Genomic DNA, 26,293 nt, shown 5'->3' with positions numbered 1-26,293 from the left:
TGAAAAGAATAATGGTAGAGATTGAAAGAATTTTACAGACCAGTAAAGAATGACTAAAAAGAGGAAGAGAACAGTAAACTATCAGGAATATAAAAGAGATTGAAAGGGCTCTTCAAACACGTAGTTCTAGAGAGTAGCTGCAGTGCCTTAGATGCTAAGAGAAGAATTAATTATGAGTAAACAGCAAAGGCATTAGATAAACATTTTATTTCCATCTGTAGAGTGGAAGATATTAAATGCTGACACAAACAATCAAAAGGCAGGAACAAAAGGGTGAGCACAGATATCAATAGAGAGAATGTACTGGATAAACTGCTGGGACTTAAGGTGACAAATCCCTTGGGCCTGAAGTAAAGGTAACAGAGTTTTCAAAGTTTTTGAATTTCTAGAAAGGCATTGCAAGTTGTAAAAATAGCCTCACTGCAAGGAAAGTGGGAAAGAGAAGGCCAGTTTTCCTTCCTAATGCTGAAGTCTATTATTAAGGAAGAAGCAACTCGAGACTTTTAGAAAGTGAAAGATAAGGCAGATTCATGTTGGTTTTAAGAAAGAGACACTGTGTTTAACAGATTTACTAGAGTTATAACTAGCAGGGCTGATAAACAGGAACCTGTGAATCACTCTATATTTTGTTTCCAAAAAAAATTCAATAAAGTACTAGAAAATGAAGTTATTTTACATGATAAGGGCTCATGGAGTTGAAGGGGTATGTTATTATGGATAGATTGGTGTGATGAGAGGAGATGGAGCAGCTTGGCGAGCTGCCGCCAGTGAGGTGTCACATGGATTGGTGTTGTTACCTTAGTTTGAGTTAGATGAAGGGACCAAGTGTATTCCATCCAAGTCTGACAATGAGAGGAACAGAAATGAAAAATTCAGACCCAGCCTATCTAATCTCTTCCTATAACTCAAACCCTCCAACCCAGGGCAACATCTTTGTGAATCTTTTCTAGACCCTTTCTAACTGAATTACCTTCTGGTCATTGCACTGTATAGAATACACCAAGCATGGCCCTAACCAACATTTTGTACAACCGTAACATCATGTACTTATTGCTACAGCTGATGAAGAGGCCAGCATGCCATATGTTTTCTTTACCACCCTGTCTACTTGTGTTGTCACTTTCAGGAAGCTATGTACTTGTAGCACTAGGCCTCTGTTCAGCAACATTTCCCACTGCTTGGAGATTTACTAACGTTTACATTAATTTTCCACTTGCCGGAGTTAAATTCCATCTGCCAGTCCTTGTCCACTTTGTGAATTGACCTATACCTGTATACTATCATACTCTTAGACACCTTTCTTCATTATCTAATATACCAACAATTTTGGTGTCATCTGTGATCATGCCCACTACATTCTCATCCAAATGGATGACAAACAACATCGATCATACACCACACCAGTGGCCAAAGGTCTCTAATCAAAAAGCAACTCTTTGCTTTTACACTCTGTCTCCTACCACCAAATAGATGTTGTATCCAATTGGCTAGCTCACCCTGGATTCCATGTATTCTTGCAGATCAGCCTACCACAGGAACTTTATCAAAGACTACATAGATGATGTCTACCATCCTCCCTTTGTTAATCCCGTTGGTCATCTCTTCAAAAAAATAATCCAGTTTATGAGACATGATGTTTCACTCACAAAGCCATGCTAACCACCCCTGATTAGTCCTTGCCTTTTCAAATGCAGAGAAGTGTTGTCTTTAAGAATCCCTCCATCAGCAAGGGAGATGAGGCTGAGTACAAGGCTACGGTAGGAAACTTTGTCACATGGTGTGAGCAGAATTATCTGCAGCTTAATGTGAAAGAGACTAAGGAGCTGGTGGTAGACCTGAGGAGAGCTAAGGTACCGGTGACCCCTGTTTCCATCCAGGGGGTCAGTGTGGACATGGTGGAGGATTACAAATACCTGGGGATACGAATTGACAATAAACTGGACTGGTCTAAGAACACTGAGGCTGTCTACAAGAAGGGTCAGAGCCGTCTCTATTTCCTGAGGACACTGAGGTCCTTTAACATCTGCCGGACGATGCTGAGGATGTTCTACGAGTCTGTGGTGGCCAGTGCTATCATGTTTGCTGTTGTGTGCTGGGGCAGCAGGCTGAGGGTAGCAGACACCAAAAGAATCAACAAACTCATTCGTAAGGCTAGTGATGTTGTGGGGATGGAACTGGACTCTCTGACGGTGGTGTCTGAAAAGAGGATGCTGTCTAAGTTGCATGCCATCTTGGACAATGTCTCCCATCCACTACATAATGTACTGGGTGGGCACAGGAGTACATTCAGCCAGAGACTCATTCCACCGAGATGCAGCACAGAGCGTCATAGGAAGTCATTCCTGCCTGTGGCCATCAAACTTTACAACTCCTCCCTTGGAGGGTCAGACATCCTGAGCCAATAGGCTGGTCCTGGACTTATTTCATAATTTACTCGCATAATTTACATATTACTATTTAACTATTTATGGTTCTATTACTATTTATTATTTATGGAGCAACTGTAACGAAAACCAATTTCCCCCGGGATCAATAAAGTATGACTATGACTATAATAACTTGACCACCATTGATGTAAGGCTTCCTGGCCACAATTCTCCTTGGCTTTTTAAATAAAGATAAAACACTGTCTCCTATTCCAGTAGTACATCACCTGTGAAGTTTCAACAGTTTCTGACAAGACCCTGGCAACCTCCTCCCTTATTTTCCCATAACAGTCCATACCCTACCAATATGTGCTCCCTACATTCACCCTGAAAATAATGCTGTGATTTCAAAGTGGGAGAAACCAGCAGCGGGAAAAGTGTTGTCTTTCTACTCTTTCTGCTGTAGTGAACCCAGAGCATTACCAGGTCACCTAGAGAATAAATGTGCACAAGGCTCATCCAAGGTCTCGGCACAAATCTCAACAGTGAACCATCAGCACTTCTGAATGGAAGGTAACTTAACACCAGTGCTTATTAAATTGTGATGATTGGGAAAGATATTTTCACCCCTAAAATTCTTTTTTAAAAACACTTATATTTTATTAGATCAAGTATAGCAAAAATTCATTGTTGCTATATTTTTATTTACTGTCAGGCACCTTAAATAAATCTACAAGTGTTCTTTTAAATACACATTTATACAGATTTCCATACATAACGTTACAAAGTTCTGTGGTCAGTGAATTACATTCTGAGTGCCGTGCTGTGCAATCAGCAGCCACGTCAACTAATAGCCAAAACTACAAGATTAATAATAATTCAACTTTTACATTCAGAATTCCATTGGATGGAAAAAGAATTCCTATTTACATCTGAGTTTAATATTATGGAATTAAAAACACAAACTGATTATTTTTCTCAGGCAGACAGCTCAGTAAGAGTTACAATGATTCAGAATCTATTACATTCCCATTAAGGGTTAACAAGCTGGTACATACCATTCGAAGCTTGTTGAGGACAAAAATCCTCTCGGAAGCGGTAGCCATAGGATGATACGACATCTCAAAGAAAATGATCCCTAAACTGAACAGGTCCACTTTCTGGAAGAGATGATTGGGAATTAACATTGGTAACGGAAGGGATAAAATTACCCACATGATTCTGAACACCTTAGAACATTATATACCTTCTGTTGTTGACACATACAAAATGCTATACGCTTTATGATTCAATGCCTGTTTCCCTCGCTGCGCCATGACTTGCAGAACAACCCTTCAACTAATCCTTCTTCCAGTTCAAAGGTGCCAATACCTGTTGATAGGACTAATCACCATCATTTCAACTACTCAGTGCAATATTTAAGTTCATCTCCATTTTTTTGTTGTTCCCAAACCCATGGCTTTTACCCCAGCACTGTACATTGCACTTACAGTCGCCCACCATCCTGATTTGGAAATATATGGCCAGCCCTTCATTGTCTCTAAGTGCAAATCCTCGAACTCTCTCCCCAACAATGCACCTTCACCCAAAGGACTACAGCAGTTCAAAATGGTTTCTTCAAACAGTTTAATAAAAAGAATTCTGTAAAATTCATGGTTGTAGAAAGGCTGTTGCACACTCAAACCTGACAATAATAAATATTCAATCAGCTAATTTGAACTAAGTAAACTTCAATCTGTGTCATGTTTATTAGTGAAGACATGGTAGGGTTTTCCTCCCTTTCAATGGAAATAGAAAACAGCACATAGCTACAACAGGCAAGACAGCACCTAAAACACTAATATATCCAAAATCTATTTGCAAAAGTCTGTGGATCTAATTTTACCGCAAATTATCAACATTCATCTTTTCCTCTCTAGTTCTGTTGACCTGCTTAATCAGATTCAAGAGTAAGTTAATAAATCTGTGCTAAATATATTTCTCTCCAAGAGGACCACAACCTTGTGGTTTGGAGGATTGCATGCCTTAATGACCCAGAGAGCTCCGTTGGCTGAGCTTTATGCTTTGGCTCTTTGTAGGGTCACTCATGTCAGACGGTCAAAGGTTAGAGGCTAGAGTTCACTGGTCCTCCAAGTTCAGAGGTTCAGATCCAGGCTAGCAACCCTGACTGGTTAAACAAAACTGTTACTACTCTTTTGGCACAGGCGTGACCTGTACAAAAAGGACGGGTTGCACTTGAATCCTAGGGGGACCAATATCCTGGCAGGGAGATTAGCGGGGGCTACTGAGGTGACTTTAAGCTAAAATGGTTGGGGGGTGGGAATCAAATTGAAGAGGCTAGGCGTGGGGAGGTTAGTTCACAACAGGGGGATGGGAACCAGTGCAGAGAGGCAGAGGGGTGTAAAGTGAGGGTAGAAACAAAAAGTACTATGGAGAAAAGTAAAAGTGGCAGGCCGACAAATCCAGGGCAAGCATTAAAAAGGGCCACTTTTCAGCATAATTGTATAAGGGCTAAGAGAGTTGTAAAAGAGCGCCTGAAGGCTTTGTGTGTCAATGCAAGGAGCATTCGTAATAAGGTGGATGAATTGAAAGTGCAGATTTGTTATTAATGATTATGATATAGTTGGGATCACAGAGACATGGCTCCAGGGTGACCAGGGATGGGAGCTCAACGTTCAGGGATATTCAATATTCAGTAGGGATAGACATGAAGGAAGGGGAGGTGGGGTGGTGTTGCTGGTTAAAGAAGAGATTAACGCAATAGAAAGGAAGGACATAAGCCGGGAAGATGTGGAATCGATATGGGTAGAGCTGCGTAACACTAAGGGGCAGAAGGCGCTGGTGGGAGTTGTGTACAGGCCACCTAACAGTAGTAGTGAGGTCGGAGATGGTATTAAACAGGAAATTAGAAATGTGTGCAATAAAGGAACAGCAGTTATAATGGGTGACTTCAATCTACATGTAGATTGGGTGAACCAAATTGGTAAAGGTGCTGAGGAAGAGGATTTCTTGGAATGCATGCGGGATTGTATTTTGAACCAACATGTCGAGGAACCAACTAGAGAGCAGGCTATTCTAGACTGGGTTTTGAGCAATGAGGAAGGGTTAATTAGCAATCTTGTCGTGAGAGGCCCCTTGGGTAAGAGTGACCATAATATGGTGGAATTCTTCATTAAGATGGAGAGTGACATAGTTAATTCAGAAACAAAGGTTCTGAACTTAAACAGGGGTAACTTTGAAGGTATGAGATGTGAATTAGCTAAGATAGACTGGCAAATGACACTTAAAGGATTACGGTGGATATGCAATGGCAAGCATTTAAAGGTTGCATGGATGAACTGCAACAAATGTTCATCCCAGTTTGGCAAAAGAATAAATCAAGGAAGGTAGTGCACCCGTGGCTGACAAGAGAAATTAGGGATAGTATCAATTCCAAAGAAGAAGCATACAAATTAGCCAGAGAAAGTGGCTCACCTGAGGACTGGGAGAAATTCAGAGTTCAGCAGAGGAGGACAAAGGGCTTAATTAGGAAGGGGAAAAAAGATTATGAGAGAAAACTGGCAGGAAACATAAAAACGGACTGTAAAAGCTTTTATAGATATGTAAAAAGGAAAAGACTGGTAAAGACAAATGTAGGTCCCCTGCAGACAGAAACAGGTGAATTGATTATGGGGAGCAAGGACATGGCAGACCAATTGAATAATTACTTTGGTTCTGTCTTCACTAAGGAGGACATAAATAATCTTCCAGAAATAGTAGGGGACAGAGGGTCCAGTGAGATGGAGGAACTGAGCGAAATACATGTTAGTAGGGAAGTGGTGTTAGGTAAATTGAAGGGATTGAAGGCAGATAAATCCCCAGGGCCAGATGGTCTGCACCCCAGGGTGCTTAAGGAAGTAGCCCAAGAAATAGTGGATGCATTAGTGATAATTTTTCAAAACTCGTTAGATTCTGGACTAGTTCCTGAGGATTGGAGGGTGGCTAATGTAACTCCACTTTTTAAAAAAGGAGGGAGAGAGAAACCGGGGAATTATAGACCGGTTAGCCTAACGTCGGTGGTGGGGAAACTGCTGGAGTCAGTTATCAAGGATGTGATAACAGCACATTTGGAAAGCGGTAAAATCATCGGACAAAGTCAGCATGGATTTGTGAAAGGAAAATCATGTCTGACGAATCTCATAGAATTTTTTGAGGATGTAACTACTAGAGTGGATAGGGGAGAACCAGTGGATGTGGTATATTTGGATTTTCAGAAGGCTTTTGACAAGGTCCCACACAGGAGATTAGTGTGCAAACTTAAAGCACACGGTATTGGGGGTAAGGTATTGGTGTGGGTGGAGAGTTGGTTAGCAGACAGGAAGCAAAGAGTGGGAATAAACGGGACCTTTTCAGAATGGCAGGCGGTGACTAGTAGGGTACCGCAAGGCTCAGTGCTGGGACCCCAGTTGTTTACAATATATATTAATGACTTGGATGAGGGAATTAAATGCAGCATCTCCAAGTTTGCGGATGACACAAAGCTGGGTGGCAGTGTTAGCTGTGAGGAGGATGCTAAGAGGATGCAGGGTGACTTGGATAGGTTGGGTGAGTGGGCAAATTCATGGCAGATGCAATTTAATGTGGATAAATGTGAAGTTATCCACTTTGGTGGCAAAAATAGGAAAACAGATTATTACTGAATGATGGCCGATTAGGAAAAGGGGAGGTGCAACGAGACCTGGGTGTCATTATACACCAGTCATTGAAAGTGGGCATGCAGGTACAGCAGGCGGTGAAAAAGGCGAATGGTATGCTGGCATTTATAGCGAGAGGATTCGAGTACAGGAGCAGGGAGGTACTACTGCAGTTGTACAAGGCCTTGGTGAGACCACACCTGGAGTATTGTGTGCAGTTTTGGTCCCCTAATCTGAGGAAAGACATCCTTGCCATAGAGGGAGTACAAAGAAGGTTCACCAGATTGATTCCTGGGATGGCAGGACTTTCATATGAAGAAAGACTGGATGAACTGGGCTTGTACTCATTGGAATTCAGAAGATTGAGGGGGGATCTGATTGAAACGTATAAGATCCTAAAGGGATTGGACAGGCTAGATGCAGGAAGATTGTTCCCGATGTTGGGGAAGTCCAGAACGAGGGGTCACAGTTTGAGGATAGAGGGGAAGCCTTTTAGGACCGAGATTAGGAAAAACTTCTTCACACAGAGAGTGGTGAATCTGTGGAATTCTCTGCCACAGGAAACAGTTGAGGCCAGTTCATTGGCTATATTTAAGAGGGAGTTAGATATGGCCCTTGTGGCTACGGGGGTCAGGGGGTATGGAGGGAAGGCTGGGGCGGTGTTCTGAGTTGGATGATCAGCCATGATCATAATAAATGATGGTGCAGGCTCGAAGGGCCGAATGGCCTACTCCTGCACCTATTTTCTATGTTTCTATGTTTCGATGTTACTGAAACAGCAATGAAGAACCCTTCTATATATGTACGCGGCAGTATTCCTGAGACTTCCCCCAGACTTGCATGGCTGACAGTAGTGAAAACTGAAAGGAAGCTACGGACATGATGAAGTAAGTGCTGAATAACACTAAAGACTGATTTATATTTGTGCGTCATATGTACGCCGTAGGTATTGCATACCCTACGCCGTAGGGTGACGTGCACCTCCCCAAAAATATAACTCGCGTCGCAGCAACACAGACCCCAGCAACTGTGATCGGTCCGCTTGGTAGCATCGCACTTCCGGTTGCTTTTCTCCGCCATGTCTGTACACTGATGCAAAATAAATGGTTGAAGACGATGAACTAAATCGTCAAATCTACCTTTCAACCAACATCCGAAAATATTTGAAATGCATTTCCTCGTCCATGTCTCTCACGAAGAAACTCAACACAGTGGCATAGAAACCCCACCGCCAACTAGCGTTTTGGCGGTGAATTGCAGAGCAACACAGACACGCCAATGCACAAGTATAAATGCTCACAATGGCGTAGGCTACAACGTAGAGCCTACGCAGTAGTATAAATCAGCCTTTATACTAAGTACAACTGCAACACACTGAGTGTCAAACTAACCACATCACACCAGTTAGAAGACAAAAGCAAAAATAATAGGCTAAAAATTTCTAGAATGATGCTGTCAAACACAGAGCTGACAAGCAGCGATCAGTACATCTCAGTATTAACTGCAATGCTTGTTTCAAACAAAGGCAATGGTTACCTGATTGTAAGTGGCCTTTGCATTGCCCTGTACTTCAGGGCTCACATACAGAGCAGTGCCGACCATTCCAGTTAAGTTCTCTGGAACTGGAACAAATGCAGAGCTGTTAACTTGCGTACTGCAAAATCAAATAAAGATTTAAAGAACGACACATGAAACAGCAGATGCAGTAGTCTAGGGCAATAAACAAACTGCTGGGAGGAACTCACATCAAAGCTGCTGGTGAAACGCAGCAGGCCAGGCAGCATCTATCGGAAGAGGTACAGTCGACGTTCCGGCCCGAAACGTCGACTGTACCTCTTCCTATAGATGCTGCCTGACCTGCTGCGTTCACCAGCAACTTTGATGTGTGTTGCTTGAATTTCCAGCATCTGCAGAATTCCTCATGCTGGGAGGAACTCACTGGATTAAGCAGTATCTGCGGAAGCAAAGGGGAGATCGATGGTTCAGACTGAAACCCTGGACAACATTTGATGGGACAATCAATGACATCTCATCCTTCTGAGTTCCAGTGCATAGAAACCAATTTCAAATTTTTCCCATCCTCATCCCAGGAATTAGTAAATCTATGCTGCAAGGATCCCAAGGTGGAGAACAAATCTACATGTGTTAAATGAAGCCAGCAGATGGGGCTCCATCTGCAGAGGCATAGGCTCAATGCTTCATCAGGACTGAGAGTGTAAGGGGAGATAGCCAATCTAAAGAGGTGAGGGCGAGGGCTGAGGCAGGAGCTGGTAAATGGCAGGTGAGAAGAGTCCATGGGCAGAGGGAGTCAGGTGAGGAAGCAGTGGTGTTTTTATTTGTATCCATTAATTCATTCATTGAGATAGAGCGCAGAATAGGCCACTTTTGAGCCACGCTGCCCAACAACCCCTGATTTAACCCCAGCCTAATCACAGGACAACTTACAATGGCCAATAAAGCTGCGAGCTGTTAGTGAGAGGGGCTGGGAGCTGATCAGTGGAGGGCAGAGGGCTGTAAATAACGGAGGGAAGGTAATGAGTGCAACCAGAAAAGGGAGGGATGGTGGGCAGAGGGGAGCAGTGAAGGGTGAGTGGCAACTTCATAGGCTGCACATGTGGTATGAATGTTGAATTCTCCTACCTCAGGTCACCTACACCCCCTCTGTTCCTTTCCCTCTGCTTCTGAGCCACACTGACCCTCCCCCATAACCCCATTACCCAGTTTCTTTCCATTCCCCTCCCCCATAATTCCATCTGCCCCTGACTCCACTTGCCAGTCAACTTCTCACCTGGACCCACCAATCGCTTGCCAGTTCCTGTCCCACTCCTCCCTCTCACGTCTTCATGTTGGCTATTTCCCTTCTGCACACTCAGTCCCGTTGCAGGGTCTCAACCTGAAAAGTTGACCGTCCCTTTGGATGTTCCTGACCGGCCAAGCTCCCCAGCAGCTCATTCTTTTTCTCCAGATTCCAACATTTTCAGACTCCTCTCTCTGCCTGAACTGCTGAATATTTCCACCTGTGTATGTGCAACTGCAATTTCCGCTATTTAGCTGGGTCCTGGACCTTCGCCACAGCCGACCTACTCTACCCTTAGTGTCTGCACTGTGAGTGATCCACTGCACGGGAACTGGAACCAACAGCAATCCCTGTGAAACATTGCCCTCACCTGCTGGGTCAGATTTAATCCCGTGAATCGGTCCACTTCCATCTGCTTCCAGCTTGTCACCTTCCTGTGGGGAAAGGATTTTAAATTTGCAAGTTTTATTGGTAGGTTCCAGTTTTTAAGCTACAAAGAGTTAGAGACATACAACATGGAGACAGCAGTATCAACCCACTGAGTCCAGGTTAACCATCAGGTACCCAATTCTACACTAATCCCATTTCATTCCACCCACACCCCATCAATGGCCCCAAGATTTTCCTAGCCACCTTCAGATGGAACAATTAGCGCTGGGATCAGTAGACTTTTGAGACACAGGAAAAAACCCACATGGTCTGAGGGAGAAATCCACACAGACAGCACCAAAATTCACGACAGAACCCAGGTCACTGGAGCTGCAAGCTGTGTTACAGTGCCAGCTCGAAAATACACAGGAATTCAGAGAAACTATAAACTCCTGAAGCTTGGAAGAGAAGAGTTCACAGAAGACAGCCATTGTTACAGAGCATGGAATCTGGCCTTTCAGCCGAGCTCATCCATACTGACCAAGGTGGAGATCCCAGCTAGTCCCACTTGCCTGCCCATATTCCTTCAAACTTTTTCCATCCATATACCTGCCAAACAACTGTTAAACATTGTAACTGTACACTCTTTTAACCACTTCCTCTGTCAGCTTGTTCCACTATTTCTGTTAAATGATCCCCCCCAGGTCCCCTTTAAATCTTTCCCCTCACTGAAAACTCTGGTTTTCGTCTCCCCTACCCTGGGAACAAGCCTGTAGTCATCCTCCTGATCTACACCCCTCATGGTTTTATGTATCTCTACAAGGTCAGCTTCAGACTCCTGCATGAACGAAAAACAATCCCAGCCTATCTAGATTCTCATAGCTCAAGCCCTCCAGTCCTCAACAACCTTGTGAATTCCTTCTGCACCTTTTCCAACTTAACGATATCCTTTCTGTAGCTGGGTGACCAGAATTGTGCAAGATGCTCCATGTGTGGTCTCTTCAACAATTTGTACAGGTACAACATGATGCCCCAACTCGTATACCCAGTGACCTGACTGACTAAGGCAAGTGTGCCAAATGCATTTTTTCAGCATCTTGTCTTCCTCATTTTCTTTGCCATCAACCCCTGACTGATCTAAACTTCGACATTCACCTGCTTTTGATACTCTTACCTTACAGAGGTATATCAATCTCTGTCTTCAAAACTCGAATGAACTAGTTACCATGGAAAAAACGTTCAGCATTTGAGCTTCCCCTGTGTACCAAGGGCTCTCTGGTTCCACCCATAAATAGCTTCATCATTACAATTGCTACTCGCTCTTGATTATCCCACCCAGAAATACTCTGTCTCATTGCCTCACCAAATATTTTTATTGTTTTAATTTGGTCTGAACACAAGTTACAACTTTAAAACAGGGGAATAAGCTGTTTCTATAACATGCCCTCATTTCAGCCTTTGTGACAGAAAATGACTAAAGGATCTTTCCAACAGCTCATATCCCAGACTCTTTTTACTTACAAATCTTAAAATAAGGAGGAAAACAGATCAATGGAAATTAAGTTTCTGGAAATTACACTAAAATAAGTAACATAAAGAACCTCGGTGGAAATAAACTTGACCTGCAATAATCAGTAATCCAGAATATCTGGAAAACCCTGTGCATTTGGCTCACAGGATGTTTGCTGTGCTCTCTTTAAATCACCAGAGTCCTGCTTCCTGCCTTCACTTTCAATTAACCAGGGAACCAGTTCCCACACCTCTCTTTCACTCACCAGGACCCCAGTTGCTATGCTCCCTTTCAACTGGCCAAGGTCCTATTTACCACCCCCCTTTTAAACTCACCAAATCATGATTCCCACTCTCCCAATAAACTGACCAGGCCCTGTTTAACATTTAAGCTTACTCAGTTCACTGGAGAATTTGTTAAAGTAAAAACAAGAATTAAAAGTAAATTGGGTGATTAACAGGAAGTAAGATTCAATAGTCCAGAAATACCAAAGTCCTGAGCATTGAACACTACATGCCCGAGATGGGGTATTGAATTTTTAACCTACTCTACCATCAATCTAATCTTTCCCTTCTACATAAACTTCCATTTTTCTATCATCGATGTGCTTATCAAAGAGTTTCTTAAATACCCTAATGTATCTGCCACTTCCACCTCCCTGACAGGGTGTTCCACACACTCACCACTCTCTGTGTAAAACGCTTACCTCTGACATACCCCCACCTGAGTTGTCTAAGTTTTGCTGTGTGCAGTTTCTGCAAAGGACAGATCTAGCAGTCTGTTAAAAAGATCGATAACATGGCTTGATCAGGAACGAAGGGGTTAGGAGCAGGTTCTTGTAACCACATGTTCTCATTTTCCACGTGTCTGGACCCAACAATAGACCCCTCACCTGAAAGTCTAGGGACATCTCTATCAGTATCTCCATCTGGAGATCGACAAGTTGCTGTCAATGGACAAGCCACTTCTCACAAGCTAACGTCACAAAGCAACAAGGCATACAGTACAGATGGAGTACAGATTGATGAGGGCAAGGTTCCAGACAAAAAATTATTAAGATATGCTGCAACTTAATCTTCTAAAAACTTGAAAACAAAAATCCTCAATTTCAACATATAAATGTTAGGAGATGATAAATGTAGCTTCCCCAGAGCTATAGCGAATAAAAACACAAATATCCCACATAAAAGATATTATTCCTGAACTGCAAAATATATCAGACTGAAATCACTGCTGTTGTCATCCATTTATGTGAAACATACAACATCTTGAAGACTCTTCTTACCACATTAGCAAGGTGACCTGTGGCTAAGCCGAAGTCTCCTATTTTCACATGATCATATGAATCAAGGAAAATATTAACAGGTTTCAGATCCCTGTGAATCATTCCCTGAAATGAGAGAGAACAGTTGGTCAGAACAGACTGGACCAGAAGGTTATTAGGACAATCATGATTCAGATTTGATTCTGGAACAGCAAAACTAAATCAAACTTTTGAATATGTATCTTTCCAGCTGAAAATGTTGCAACTCATAATATATGATTTTTTTCTATCAGAGAGGAGGAAGGGAACATCGACTCAGACCTTCAGAGGCCTGCGTCGGGCATTTTCATGCCTACAAAGCGCAGACTGGAATAGAGGTATTTGATTTACCTCATTCTGCTCATTTCCCCATTACAAACACCACTGACATTCCCTTAAGACCTAGAACACAGGTGAACTTGGCAAACAAGAGCATAGTAATCCATCACCTGACCTGGCTGGATCAAATCAATTGCATGGTGTGATTCTCCTAGAATGAAAAAGCAACTCCAATTTTTCCTCTCCACGCTACTTCTCAAGCACACATCCCTTCCCCCCCCCCCCCATTGTCACTCCAAGTGTGAAGAACTAATTGTCACCAGGACTAAGACTTTCTATTAGTTGTCTCAGCGGTCCCCCTCCTCCACTCAACAACTAATCACACAATTGACTCTGAACTTGCATCATTCTCCAGTTTTGCCTCCTCTTCCTGCCAACTCCCTGAATCAAATATCTCATAATGTTCTGCATGAGCTTACTGCAACAGGACAGGTCCTTGGTGATCCCATACCTGGAGTACTGGGTGAACTTTTAGTCAGAATACCAAGGACGGGATATACTTGCCATAGAGGGAGTAGAGCAAAGGCTCTTTCTGAGACAGTGGAACAAGAAGGGATTGGCTCAACAAGGCCCATGCAGTTCAGAGATTTCCAAGCAGACCTTATGGACAGGCCTAAACAGGCCAGACCTGGGGAAGATGCTTCCCTTGGCAAAAGCACCTCAGACCAAGGGTCACAGGTTCAGGATATATATAGGAATAAACAAAGATTCTTTACTTCATAGGTTGGTGAATCTGTGGGATTCTCTACCCTGTGGAAGCAAAATTGCTGAATACATAGATACATAGAAAATAGGTGCAGGAGTAGGCCATTCGGCCCTTCGAGCCTGCACTGCCATTCAGTACCATCATGGCTGATCATCCAACTCAGAACCCTGTACCTGCCTTCCCTCCATACCCCCTGATCCCTTTAGCCACAAGGGCCATATCTAACTCCCTCTTAAATATAGCCAATGAACTGGCCTCAACTGTTTCCTGTGCCACAGAATTCCACAGATTCACCACTCTCTGTGTGAAGAATTTTTTCCTCATCTTGGTCCTAAAAGGCTTCCCCTTTATCCTCAAACGGTGACCCCTCGTTCTGGACTTACCCAACATCGGGAACAATCTTCCTGCATCTAGCCTGTCCAACCCCTTTAGAATTTTATATGTTTCAATAAGATCCCCCCTCAATCTTCTAAATTCCAACGAATATAAGCCTAGTCGATCCAGTCTTTCATCATATGAAAGTCCTGCCATCCCAGGAATCAACCTGGTGAACCTTCTTTGTACTCCCTCTATGGCAAGAATGTCTTTCCTCAGATTAGGGGACCAAAACTGCACACAATACTCCAGGTGTGGTCTCACCAAGGCCTTGTACAACTGCAGTAGTACCTCCTTGCTCCTGTACTCGAATCCACTTGCTATGAATGCCAGCATACCATTCGCCTTTTTCACTGCCTGCTGTACCTGCATGCCCACTTTCAATGACTGGTGTATAATGACACCCAGGTCTCGTTGCACCTCCCCTTTTCCTAATCGGCCACCGTTCAGATAATAATCTGTTTTCCTGTTTTTGCCACCAAAGTGGATAACCTCACATTTATCCACATTAAACTGCATTTGCCATGAATTTGCCCACTCACCTAACCTATCCAAGTCACCCTGCATCCTCTTAGCATCCTCCTCACAGCTAACACTGCCGCCCAGCTCGTGTCATCCGCAAACTTGGCGATGCTGCATTTAATTCCCTCATCCAAGTCATTAATATATATTGTAAACAACTGGGGTCCCAGCACTGAGCCTTGCGGTACCCCACTAGTCACCGCCTGCCATTCTGAAAAGGTCCCGTTTATTCCCACTCTTTGCTTCCTGTCTGCCAACCAATTCTCTATCCATATCAATACCTTACCCCCAATACTGTGTTCTTTAAGTTTGCATACTAATCTCCTGTGTGGGACCTTGTCAAAAGCCTTTTGAAAATCCAAATATACCAAATCCACTGGTTCTCCCCTATCCACTCTAGTAGTTACATCCTCAAAAAATTCTATGAGATTTGTCAGACATGATTTTCCTTTCACAAATCCATGCTTGACTTTGTCCGATGATTTCACCGCTTTCCAAATGTACTGTTATCACATCTTTGATAACTGACTAGCATTTTCCCCACCACTGATGTCAGGCTTACCAGTCTATAATTCCTGGGTTTCTCTCTCCCTCCTTTTTAAAAAACAGGGTTACAATAGCCACCCTCCAATCCTCAGGAACTAGTCCAGAATCTAAAGAGTTTTGAAAAATTATCACTAATGCATCCACTATTTCTTGGGCTACTTCCTTAAGCACTCTGGGATGCATCCTCCCTGTTCCCGTCCCAATCACTCTCAGCTCCCAGAGACCAGACATCCAATGCTCCCGGTGCGGCCTCCTTTACATCGGTGAAACCAGACGCAGATTGGGGGACCACTTCGTTGAGCACCACCGCTCCGTCCGTCACCACAGACAGGATCGCCCGATTGCCACCCACTTCAACTCTGCTTCACATTCCCATTCGGATATGTCCATACATGGCCTCCTCTACTGCCATGACGAGGCTAAGCTCAGATTAGAGGAGCAACACCTCATACACCATACACCGTCTAGGTAGTCTCCAGCCCCTTGGTATGAACATTGAATTCTCCAACTTCCGGTAATTCCCTCCCCCTCCCTTTCCATATCCCAATTTCACTCTGCCCCCTCCCCCAGCTGCCTATCACCTCCCTCATGGTTCCGCCTCCTTCTACTACCCATTGTGTTTTCCCCTATTCCTTCTTCACCTTTCCTGCCTATCACCTCCCCCACCCCTTTATCTTTCCCCTCACTGGTTTTTCACCTGGAACCTACCAGCCTTCTCCTTCCCACCCTCCCCCCGCCTTCTTTATAGGGCCTCTTCCCCTTCCCTCTACAGTCCTGACGAAGGGTTCCGGCCCGAAACATTGACTGATTGTTTCCGCGGATGCTGCCCGACCTGCTGAGTTCCTCCAGCGTGTTGTGAGTGTCACTCTCAGCTCCCAGACACCGCACATCCTCCCTGCTCCAGTTCCAATCACTCTCATCTCCCTGAGACAACACATCCTCCCTGTTCCGGCCCCAATCACTCTCAGCTCCCAGACTCTGCACATCCTCCCTGTTCCAGTTCCAATCACTCTCAGCTCCCAGATTCTCCAGTTTCCTTCTATGCACAGGTTGTTAGATTAATTTCTTATCACGTGTAGGTAGGTGGCAGAGACCGGTGGGTTGGGAGGTAGATCTGATGGGTATGTGAAGCAAAGCAGGTTACAAGGAGTGAGTGAATGGGATTGATGAGATTACTCCGAGAGCCAGAATAGGATTTTGGAGCAAAGTGGCCTCTCCTTGTTGAGAGGTGAGAAATAATTAAAAAGGTAGATAGATTTTTAGACACAAAAGGATCAAGGGGTATGGGGAGAGAGCAAGAATATGATATGGAGGACCGGCCTTGTATGGGTGAGCAAACTCAAAGGGCCAAATTGTCTACTCCTGCTTTTATTTTCTGTATCTATGTTCTACACCAATATTGTCCATCACCTTTCTTGCCTCAGTTTATCTGTGGCCGAATCCTTCCTCCATTCTTTTCTACCACCAAGTTCAATTCTCCAACCTATCTTTTCCATCCTCCATGAGCTTCAGGTCACCAGAGCTCTTGCTCTGCCACTAACTCAAACATCGCACAGCCAGGTCCTCAATCTTCCTTCTGTGCTCCAACAAAGCTGCAGTCACAGACTGGATAAAATGTCCATGATAGCAGCTACTCATTCAATGACTATCTCATTGTCCCAGTAAAGCCTCAATTTTAACATTCCCACTCTCATTTTTATATCTCTACAAAGCCTCATCTCAATCCTACAGATCTACAGCACTACAACATCCTTCTCCCATAGCCTCAATTTTAACACTCCCATCCTCGTTTTTGTATCTCTACTCAGACTCATCCCAACCCTGCAGATCTACAACACTCCAATATCCTTCTCCCACAGCCTCAATTTTCAAGGACAAGGAGATCAAGGAAGGACAGAAATAAAATACACTGTCAAGAAAATCAAAAAACCACAAAATAAAGGTAAACTGTGAAAATACTTATTGCATTGCGTCTGATAAACTTATCAAGTAATGACGTTGAAGAGGCTGGAAACATTTTTCTGCAATGGATGGCTCTAGACTTGAAAGATTACAACTGCTAACCAGAAAGGCTGGGTTGTTCTCCTTAGCGCAAGGGAAGTGAAGAGGGAAATTTGAGGGGAAATGTACCTGATTCACAAAGACAGTAAAAGGAGTGCTGTTTCCATTAACAAATGGTTTAAGGACCAGGAGATAGAAATTCCAGCTGATAGACTAAAGGTACAGCAGAGCTGTGAAGGAAAATGTTTAATGTAGAGAGACACTATGATAACAAGTTGATGTCTACAAGGATGGTGGCAACAGAAATGAATTGGTAGGCACCTGAGGATATATAATTTGCAGAACCATAGAGCAAAAACAAAGGATGGGACTGTTTGGATACTCGAACAAGAAGCCAAATTGGGCTTGATGAGCTAAATGGACTCTTCCTATAATAGAAAGATGCTCTGAAATTACTTGACTCAGTGTTTACTTGATGTCTAAGTGGATGGTCAAGAACAAGAGTTACAGTCAAAAGTGTTGTAATATTTGCCATAGAAAGGGATGATATGAACCAATTCGATGTTAAAACAGACGGAGGGACAGGGACAGCAGAGGTACGACAGTAGGAATATAGCCAGAACCATCCGGGAAACACTGCCGTGGTTGCTACAGCCTGCTGTTTGCACCAAATCATAGTTTCCTTTTCTTCCTGATTTCAAGCAACTGCAGTTCCTTGACTTTTATTCTGTTTGAAGTAGGACTGTGCAAAAATCTTAGGAACCCTATACTTTTTATGTAGTTTCAAATGGTTTGGCCTCCACAAAGCTCTGATCTCAACATCATTAACACTGTCTGGGATCACCTGGAGAGACAGAGGCAGGCAAGATGGCCAAAGTCTGCAGAAGAACTGTGGGAAATTCTCCAAAATGCTCAGAATAACCTGCCAGCTGATTTTCTTATACAACTGCATGACCGTCTCCCCAAGAGAATTGATGTAGTTTTAAAGGCAAAGGATTGTCAGGCCAAATATTGATTTGATTTAGTTTTTTACTGTTTACTGTTCTTTATAGTAATCTTTTTGATATTTAGAAACTTTACATTTCATTATTTTTGAATGCATCTTCACTTTACAATTTTCTTTACATGTACCTGAGACTTTTGCATTTACTGTATAACATGTGACCAAACTAATTTGCTGTGAGCGTTACATTGGGAATGCTATACAGCAGTCTCGAGGCTAGGATAAATCTCTTGACACAGGTACGTAAACACTACAATGAGTCCTGATGAGAGAGCTTACTGGGAACTATTAAAGCATTGGAAATAATAACTCTTTCAACAAGTTACCTGAATTGAGATGCTTCTGGCTTATCAAATTGCTTCCCTCAGTGGTACTGAGTCATAGAAATTTATGGTCCACAAAAGGAAACTGTCCGTTTATCATTGAACAGAGAATAGAACACTGCAAGAACAGGAGCTTTGGCCCACAATGTACATGTTGACCATCATTCCAAAAGAAATTAATCCCACCTTCCTGCACATATCCATACCCCTTCATTCCTTGCATTGTACACAAAACATAAAACAATACAGCACACAATAGCCCTTCAGCCCATCATGGCTTCACAACCATAATGGAAAACTCGACTGCACATGGTCTACCTCACTCTATTCTCTGCCTGTTCAGGAGCCTGACTACATGCCTCTGGCTAAAATTGTTCTGAGAAAAAATATCAAGATCTAGTGATTACAAATTTTCCAGTCTGAGCCATAACCAGGTAAACTTCTGAACTTTCAGGTAGGGGCTTCAACCTTTAAGTGCTGGTACGAGAGAGCAGTTGGCCAAAGTAAATTAGGAGATGCTGGCAGGGATGACAGCAGAGCAGAAATGGTGTGAGTTTCTGGGAAAAATGGGTAAGGTGCAAGACAGATGCATTTCAAAAACAAAGAAATACTCAAATGGCAAAATAGTACAACCATGGCTGACAAGGGAAGTCAACGTTAATGTAAAAGCAAAAGAGAGGGCATAAAACAAAGCAAAATTTAGTAGGAAGAGAGAGGACTGAGAAGCTTTAAAAAACCTACAGACAGCAACTAAAAGAGTCGTTACGAGGGAAAAGATGAAATATGAAAGCAAGCTAGCAAACAACATCAAAGTGGATAGTAAAAGCTATGTAAAAAATAAAAGAAAGATGAGAGTGGATATAGGACCGCTAGAAAATGAGGTCAGAGAAAGAATAATGAGGACAAGGAGATGGCAGATCAACTAAATGAGTATTTTGCATCAGTCTTCACTGAGGAAGACATTAGCTGTGTGCTAGGTGTTGAAGAGTGCAAGGAAAGAGAAGAGAGTGCAGTTACTATTATAAGGAAGAAGGTGCTCAAAAAGCTGAAAGAGTACACAAGTCACCCAGACCAGATGAACTACACCCTAGGGTTCTGAAAGAGGTAGTGGTAGAGATTGTGGAGGTATTAGAAATGATCTTCCAAAAATCATTGGACTCTGGCATGGTGCCAAAGACTTAAGAAAGGAAGAAGGCAGCAGAAAGGAAATTAGAGACCATTTAGCCTGGCCTCAGTGGTTGGGAAGATATTGGAGTCAACTGTTAAGGACAAAGTTATGAAGTACTTGGTGACACGGGACAAGATAGGACAAAGTCAGCATGGTTTCCTTAAGGGAAAACCTTGCCTGACAAACCTGTTGGAAATTTTTGAGGAGATTACAAGTAGGATAGATAAAGGAGATGCAGTGGATTGTGTATATTTGCACTTTCAAAAGGCAAGGTGCCACACCTGAGGCTGCTTATCAAGTTAAGAGCTCATGGTATTACAGGAAAGTTACTGGCATGGTTAGAGCATTGGCTGATTGGTTGGAGGCAGCAAGTGGAAATAAAAGGTTCATTTTCTGGTTGGCTACCAGTGACTAGTGGTGATCCGCAGGGATCGGTGTTGGGACCACTTCTTTTTATGCTGTATATCAATTATTTAGACGATGGAATAAATGGCTTTGTTGTCAAGTTTGCACATGATATGAAGATGGGTGGAGGGGCAGCTAGTGTTGAGGAAACAGGTAGGCTGCAGAAGGACTTAGATTAGGGGAATGGGCAAGAAAGTGACAAATGAAATACAATGTTGAAAATGTATGGCATTCACTTTGGCAGAAGAAATAAATGTGCAAACTATTTTCTAAATGGGAAGAAAATCCGAAAATCTGAGATGTAAAGCGGACTTCCGGGTCCTTCTGCAGAACAGCCTAAAGATTAACTTGCAGGTAGAGTCGGTAGTGAGGAAGACAAATGCAATGTTAACATTCATTTCAAGAGCTCTAGAATACAAGACCAGAGATGTGATGCTGAGGCTTTATAATGCACTGGTGAGGCCTCACCTTGAGTATTCTGAACAATTTTGGGCTGGCTTCTCGTCTAAGAAAAGATGTGCTGACACAGGAGAGCGCTCAGAGGAGGCTCACTAGGATGATTCCGGGAATGAAAGGGTTATCATACGAGAAATGTTTGATGGCTCTGGGTCTGTACTCACTGGAATTCAGAAGGATGAGGGTGATCTCATTGAAACCTTTTGGATGTTGAAAGGTCTAGCAGAGTAGATGTGGAAAGGATGTTTCCCATGGTGGGGAAGTCTAGGACAAGAGGGCATAGAGGGGTAACCATTTAAATCAGAAATGTGGAGAAATTTCTTCAGCTAGATGTTGGTGAATTTGTGGAATATGTTACCACAGGCAGCTATGGAAGCTAGGTTATTGGGTGTATTTAAGGCAGAGCTTGATAGGGTCTTGATTGGACACAGCTTCAAAGGTTACGGGGAGAAGGTTGGGAGTGGGGCTGAGGAGGGGGAAAAGGATCAGCCATGATTGAATGGTGGAGAGAACTGGCGGGAAGAGTATTAAAGGAAGATAGCTTTATAGAGCAGGTGACAAAGTAGAGGGAGTCAGAGTAGGAGGGCTTTGGCTCAATGGGGCTCCAGCGATAACAGGTCAAGGTATAGCAAGTTGCTTGTGAAGAATAGGAATAGGAAATTGTCTGCAAGGCCGGTGTCCTGGACTGGGTGTCAGATGTGGGATGTCTGGGAGACTCCCAGCCTCTCGGACGGCCACATCTGCACCAGGTGTGTCGAGCTGCAGCTCCTTAGGGACCACGTTAGGGAACTGGAGATGCAGCTCGATGACCCTTCATCTGTTCAGGGAAAGTGAGGAGGTAATAAAGAGAAAATATATGCAAGTAGTCACACCGGGGCCTCGGGAGAAAGATAAGTGGCTAACAGTCAGAAGAGGTAACGGCAGGAGTCAGATACCAAAGAGTATCCCTGTGGCTGTCCCCTTAACAATAAGCACTCCTGTTTGAGTACTGTTGGAGGAAGACAGTCTAACTAGGGGAAGCAACAGTGTCCGCGCCTCTGGCAGAGAGTCTGGCCCTGTAGCTCAAAAGGGTAGGAAAAGGAAGAGGATAGCAGCAGTGATAGGGGACTCTATAGTTAGGGGGTCAGACAGGCAATTCTGTGGACGCAGGAAAGAAACGCAGATGGTAGTTTGCCTCCCAGGTGTCAGGGTCCGGGAGGTTTCTGATCTCGTCCATGAAATCCTGAAGTGGGAAGGTGAACAGCCAGAGGTCATGGTACATATTGGAACCAACAACATGGGCAAGAAAAGGGAAGAGGTCCTGAAAACAGACTATAGAGAGTTAGGAAAGAAGTTGAGAAGCAGGACCTCAAAGGTAGTAATCTCGGGATTATTGGCTGTGCAACACGACAGTAAGTATAGAAATAGAGTGAGGTGGAGGATAAATGCATGGCTGAGGGATTGGAGCAGGGGGCAGGGATTCAGATTTCTGGATCACTGGGACCTCTTTTGGGGCAGGAGTGACCTGTGCAAAATGCCCAATATTCTGGCAGGGAGGTTTGCTAAGGCTGTTGGGGAGAGTTTAAACTAGAATTGTGAGGGGGGGGGGGATGGGAACCAAACTGAAGAGACAAAGGAAGGGGCAGTTGGCTCACAAATTGAGAAAGCTTGTAGACAATGTGAGAGGGAGGATAGGCAGGTGATAGAGAAAGGATACACTCCGACTGATGGTTTGGGATGTTTCTACTTTAATGCAAGGAGTATCATGAATAAAGCAGATAAGCTTAGAGCGTGGATCAGTACTTGAAGCTGTGATGCTGTGGCCATTACAGAGACTTGGATGGCTACGTAGAGTGCGAGGCTATAGATGTTTCAGAACGGACAGGGAGGGGGGCAAAAGAGGTGGGGGCGTGGCACTATTGATCAGAGATAGTCTCATGGCCATAGAAAAGTAGGAAGTTATAGAGGGATTGTCTACTGAGTGTCTGTGGGTGGAAGTTAGAAACAGGAAGGGGTCAATAACTCTACTGGGTGTTTTTTATAGACCACCAAATAGTAACAGGGACATCAAGGAGCTGATAAGGAGACAGATTTTGGAAAGATACAATAATAACAGGGCTGTCGTGGTGGGAGATTTTAATTTCCCCAATATTGATCGGCATCTCCCTACAGCCAGGGGTTTAGATAGGGTGAAGTTTGTTAGGTGTGTTCAAGAAGGTTTCTTGACACAATATGCAGATAAGCCTACAAGAGGAGAAGCTGCACTTGATCTAGTATTGGGAAATGAACCTGGTCAGGTGTCAGGTCTCTCAGTGGGAGAGCATTTTGGAGATAGTGATCACAATTCTATCTCCTTTACCATAGCATTGGAGAAGGATAGGAACAAACAAGTTAGGAAAACGCTTAATTGGAGTAAGGGGAAAATATGAAGCTATCAGGCAGGAACTTGAGGCATAAATTGAGAATAGATGTTCTCAGGGAAACGTTAAGCAGAAGTGTGGCAAATATTCAGGGGATACTTGCACGGTTTTCTGCATAGGCATGTTCCAATGAGACAGGGAAAGGATGGTAGGGTACAGGAACCATGATATACAAAGGCTGTTGAAAATCTAGTCAAGAAGAAAAGAAAAGCTTAAGCTTATGAAAGGTTCAAAAAACTAGGTAATGATAGAGATCTAGAAATTATAAGGTGAGCAGGAAGGAGCTTAAGAATGAAAGTAGGAGAGCCAGAAGGGGCCATGAGAAGGCCTTGGCAAGCAGGATTAAGGAAATCCCAAGGCACTCTACAAGTATGTGAAGAACAAGAGGATAAAACATGAGAGAATAGAACCAATCAAGTGTGACAGTGGAAAAATGTGTATGGAACCGGAGGAGATAGCAGAGGTACTTAATGAATACTTTGCTTCAGGAGTTAGATATGGCCCTTGTGGCTACGGGGGTCAGGGGGTATGGAGGGAAGGCTGGTGCAGGTTTCTGAGTTGGATGATCAGCCATGATCATAATAAATGGCGGTGCAGGCTCGAAGGGCCGAATGGCCTACTCCTGCACCTATTTTCTACGTTTCTATCTATGTTTCTATTCACTATGGAAAAGGACTTTGACAAATGTAGGGATGACTTACAATGGATTGAAAAGCTTCAGCATATAGATATTAAGAAAAAGGATGTGCTGGAGCTTTTGGAAAGCATCAAGTTGGATAAGTCACCGGGACCAGATGAGATGTACCCCAGGCTACTGTGGGAGGCGAGGGAAGAGATTGCAGAGCCGCTGGTAATGATCTTTGCATCATCAATGGGGACGAGGGAAGTTCTGGAGGATTGGAGGGTTGCAAATGTTGTTCCCTTAATCAAGAAAGGGAGTAGAGATAGTCCAGGAAATTATAGACCAGTGAGTCTTACTTCAGTGGTTGGTAAGTTGATGGAGAAGACCCTGAGAGGCAGGATTTATGAACATTTGGAGAGGCATAATATGATTAAGAATAGTCAGCATGGCTTTGTCAAAGGCAGGTCATGCCTTACGAGCCTGATTGAATTTTTTGAGGATGTGACAACACATTGATGAAGGTAGAGCAGTAGATGTAGTGTATATGGATTTCAGCAAGGCATTTGATAAGGTACCCCATGCAAGGCTTATTGAGAAAGTAAGGAGGCATAGGATCCTTGCTCTGTGCATCCAGAATTGGTTGTAGATGGGTCATATTTTGCATGGAGGTTGGTGACCAGTGCTGTGCCTCAGGGATCTGTTCTGGGACCCCTTCTCTTCATGATTTTTATAAATGACCTGGATGAGGAAGTGGAGGGATGGGTTAGTAAGTTTGCTGATGACACAAAGGTTAGGAGTGTTGTGGATAGTGTGGAGGGCTGTCAGAGGTTACAACGATAGAATGCAAAAGTGAGAAGTGGCAGATGGAGTTCAACCCAGATAAGTGTGAAGTGGTTCACTTTGGTAGGTCAAATATGATGGCAGAATATAGCATTAATAGCAAGACTCTTGGTAGTGTGGAGGATCAGAGGGATCTTGGGGTCCAAGTCCGTAGGACACTCAAAGCTGCTGCGCAGGTTGACTGTGTGGTTAAGAAGGGATACAGTGCATTGGCCTTCATCATCCAAGGGATTGAGTTTAGAAGCTGACAGCTAATGTTACAGCTATATAGGACCCTGGTCAGACCCCACTTGGAGTACTGTGCTCAGTTCTGGTTGCCTTACTACAGGAAGGATGTGGAAACCATAGAAAGGGTGCAGAGGAGATTTACAAGGATGTTGCCTGGATTGGGGAGCATGCCTTATGAGCACAGGTTGAGCGAACTTGACCTTTACTCCCTGGAGCAGTGGAGCATGAGAGGTGACCTGATAGAGGTGTACAAGATAATGAGAGGCATTGATGGTGTGGATAGTCAGAAGCTTTTTCCCAGGGCTGAAATGGCTAACACAAGTGGGCACAGATTTAAGGTGCTTGGAAGTAGGTACAGAGGAGATGTCAGGAGTAAGTTTTTTTTTATGCAGAGAGTGGTGAGTGCGTGGAATGGGCTGCCGGTGACTGTGGTGGAGGCCGATACAATCGGGTCTTTTAAGAGACTCTGGATAAGTATATGGAGCTTAGATAAATATAGGGCTATGGGTAAGCCTAGGTAATTTCTAAAGTATATGTTCAGCATAGCTTTGCGGGCCGAAGGGCCTGTATTGTGCCGTAGGTTTTCTATATTTCACCTTGATGGGCCAAATGGCCTAATTCTGTGGACCTAAAGGTCTTTTTCAATGCTGTACTCCATGATATCAGAGATATGCTATTCAGTCCATTGTGTCCATTCTAGCCCCTTGTAGAGCAATTTAATCAATCCCATTCCTTTACTTTTACCCTGTGACCCTGTAGAATATGTTCCATCAAGTGCCCACCAATCCTATTTAAAGTCCCCGATAGATTCTGCTTCCATCGTTCTGCAGGCAGTGTGTTGTAGATTGTAACCTCTCCTGGCATGAAAATGCTTTTCCTCACATCTCCCCGGTACCCTTCTGCGCCACAGCGCGGAGAACAGGAATCTTCCGGAAGTCGTTGCAACCTCAGTGAAGAATGTTAGAAACTCATGTCCTCAGTCACAACCGGAACAAGGTTAAAGCAGCAAAGTAGACAACAAAACCAACTCCAGGCACGTTACTGGCGTTCAGTGTGACTGCTCCCATTGGCAAGTTGAGGAATAGTTCTGGCACTACATACATTCAAAACTTAAGTAGAAAATTTGGGTTCTGAAATCAGTGGTACAATTTCTACAGTTGTGTTCAGAATAATAGTATATCCAAGAAAGGAAGAACGTGATAAAATTCTGTAAGTTATTAAGAAGCCTGCAGAATGAGTGCCCAATTGACAAAATGAATTTCAATACAGACATCTGTGGGCAGGTTTATGTTGATAAAAGCAGTATGAAAACCATGCCCTGCTTTGACAGGTGGAAGGGGCA

The 26,293-nt window shown here is 43.6% G+C and overlaps 1 protein-coding gene across 8 annotated transcripts in view; it reads right to left on the bottom strand.

Moving 5' to 3' along the window:
• Nucleotides 1-26,293, bottom strand: part of eif2ak4 (eukaryotic translation initiation factor 2 alpha kinase 4) — a 151,521-nt gene that overhangs the window by 66,222 nt on the left and 59,006 nt on the right. For all 8 annotated transcript variants that reach the window (XM_072264619.1, XM_072264608.1, XM_072264589.1 and 5 more), the window contains 4 exons: nt 13,001-13,105; nt 10,207-10,270; nt 8,576-8,661; nt 3,425-3,526 (listed from right to left, as the gene is read on the bottom strand). In XM_072264619.1, coding sequence (XP_072120720.1) covers nt 3,425-3,526; nt 8,576-8,661; nt 10,207-10,270; nt 13,001-13,105 — 357 coding nt within the window. The remainder of the gene's footprint in view (nt 1-3,424; nt 3,527-8,575; nt 8,662-10,206; nt 10,271-13,000; nt 13,106-26,293) is intronic.

Source organism: Mobula birostris, chromosome 1, assembly GCF_030028105.1.
Source record: "Mobula birostris isolate sMobBir1 chromosome 1, sMobBir1.hap1, whole genome shotgun sequence".
NCBI lineage: Eukaryota > Metazoa > Chordata > Chondrichthyes > Myliobatiformes > Myliobatidae > Mobula > Mobula birostris.
This window is presented reverse-complemented; position numbering and strand designations above follow the sequence as displayed.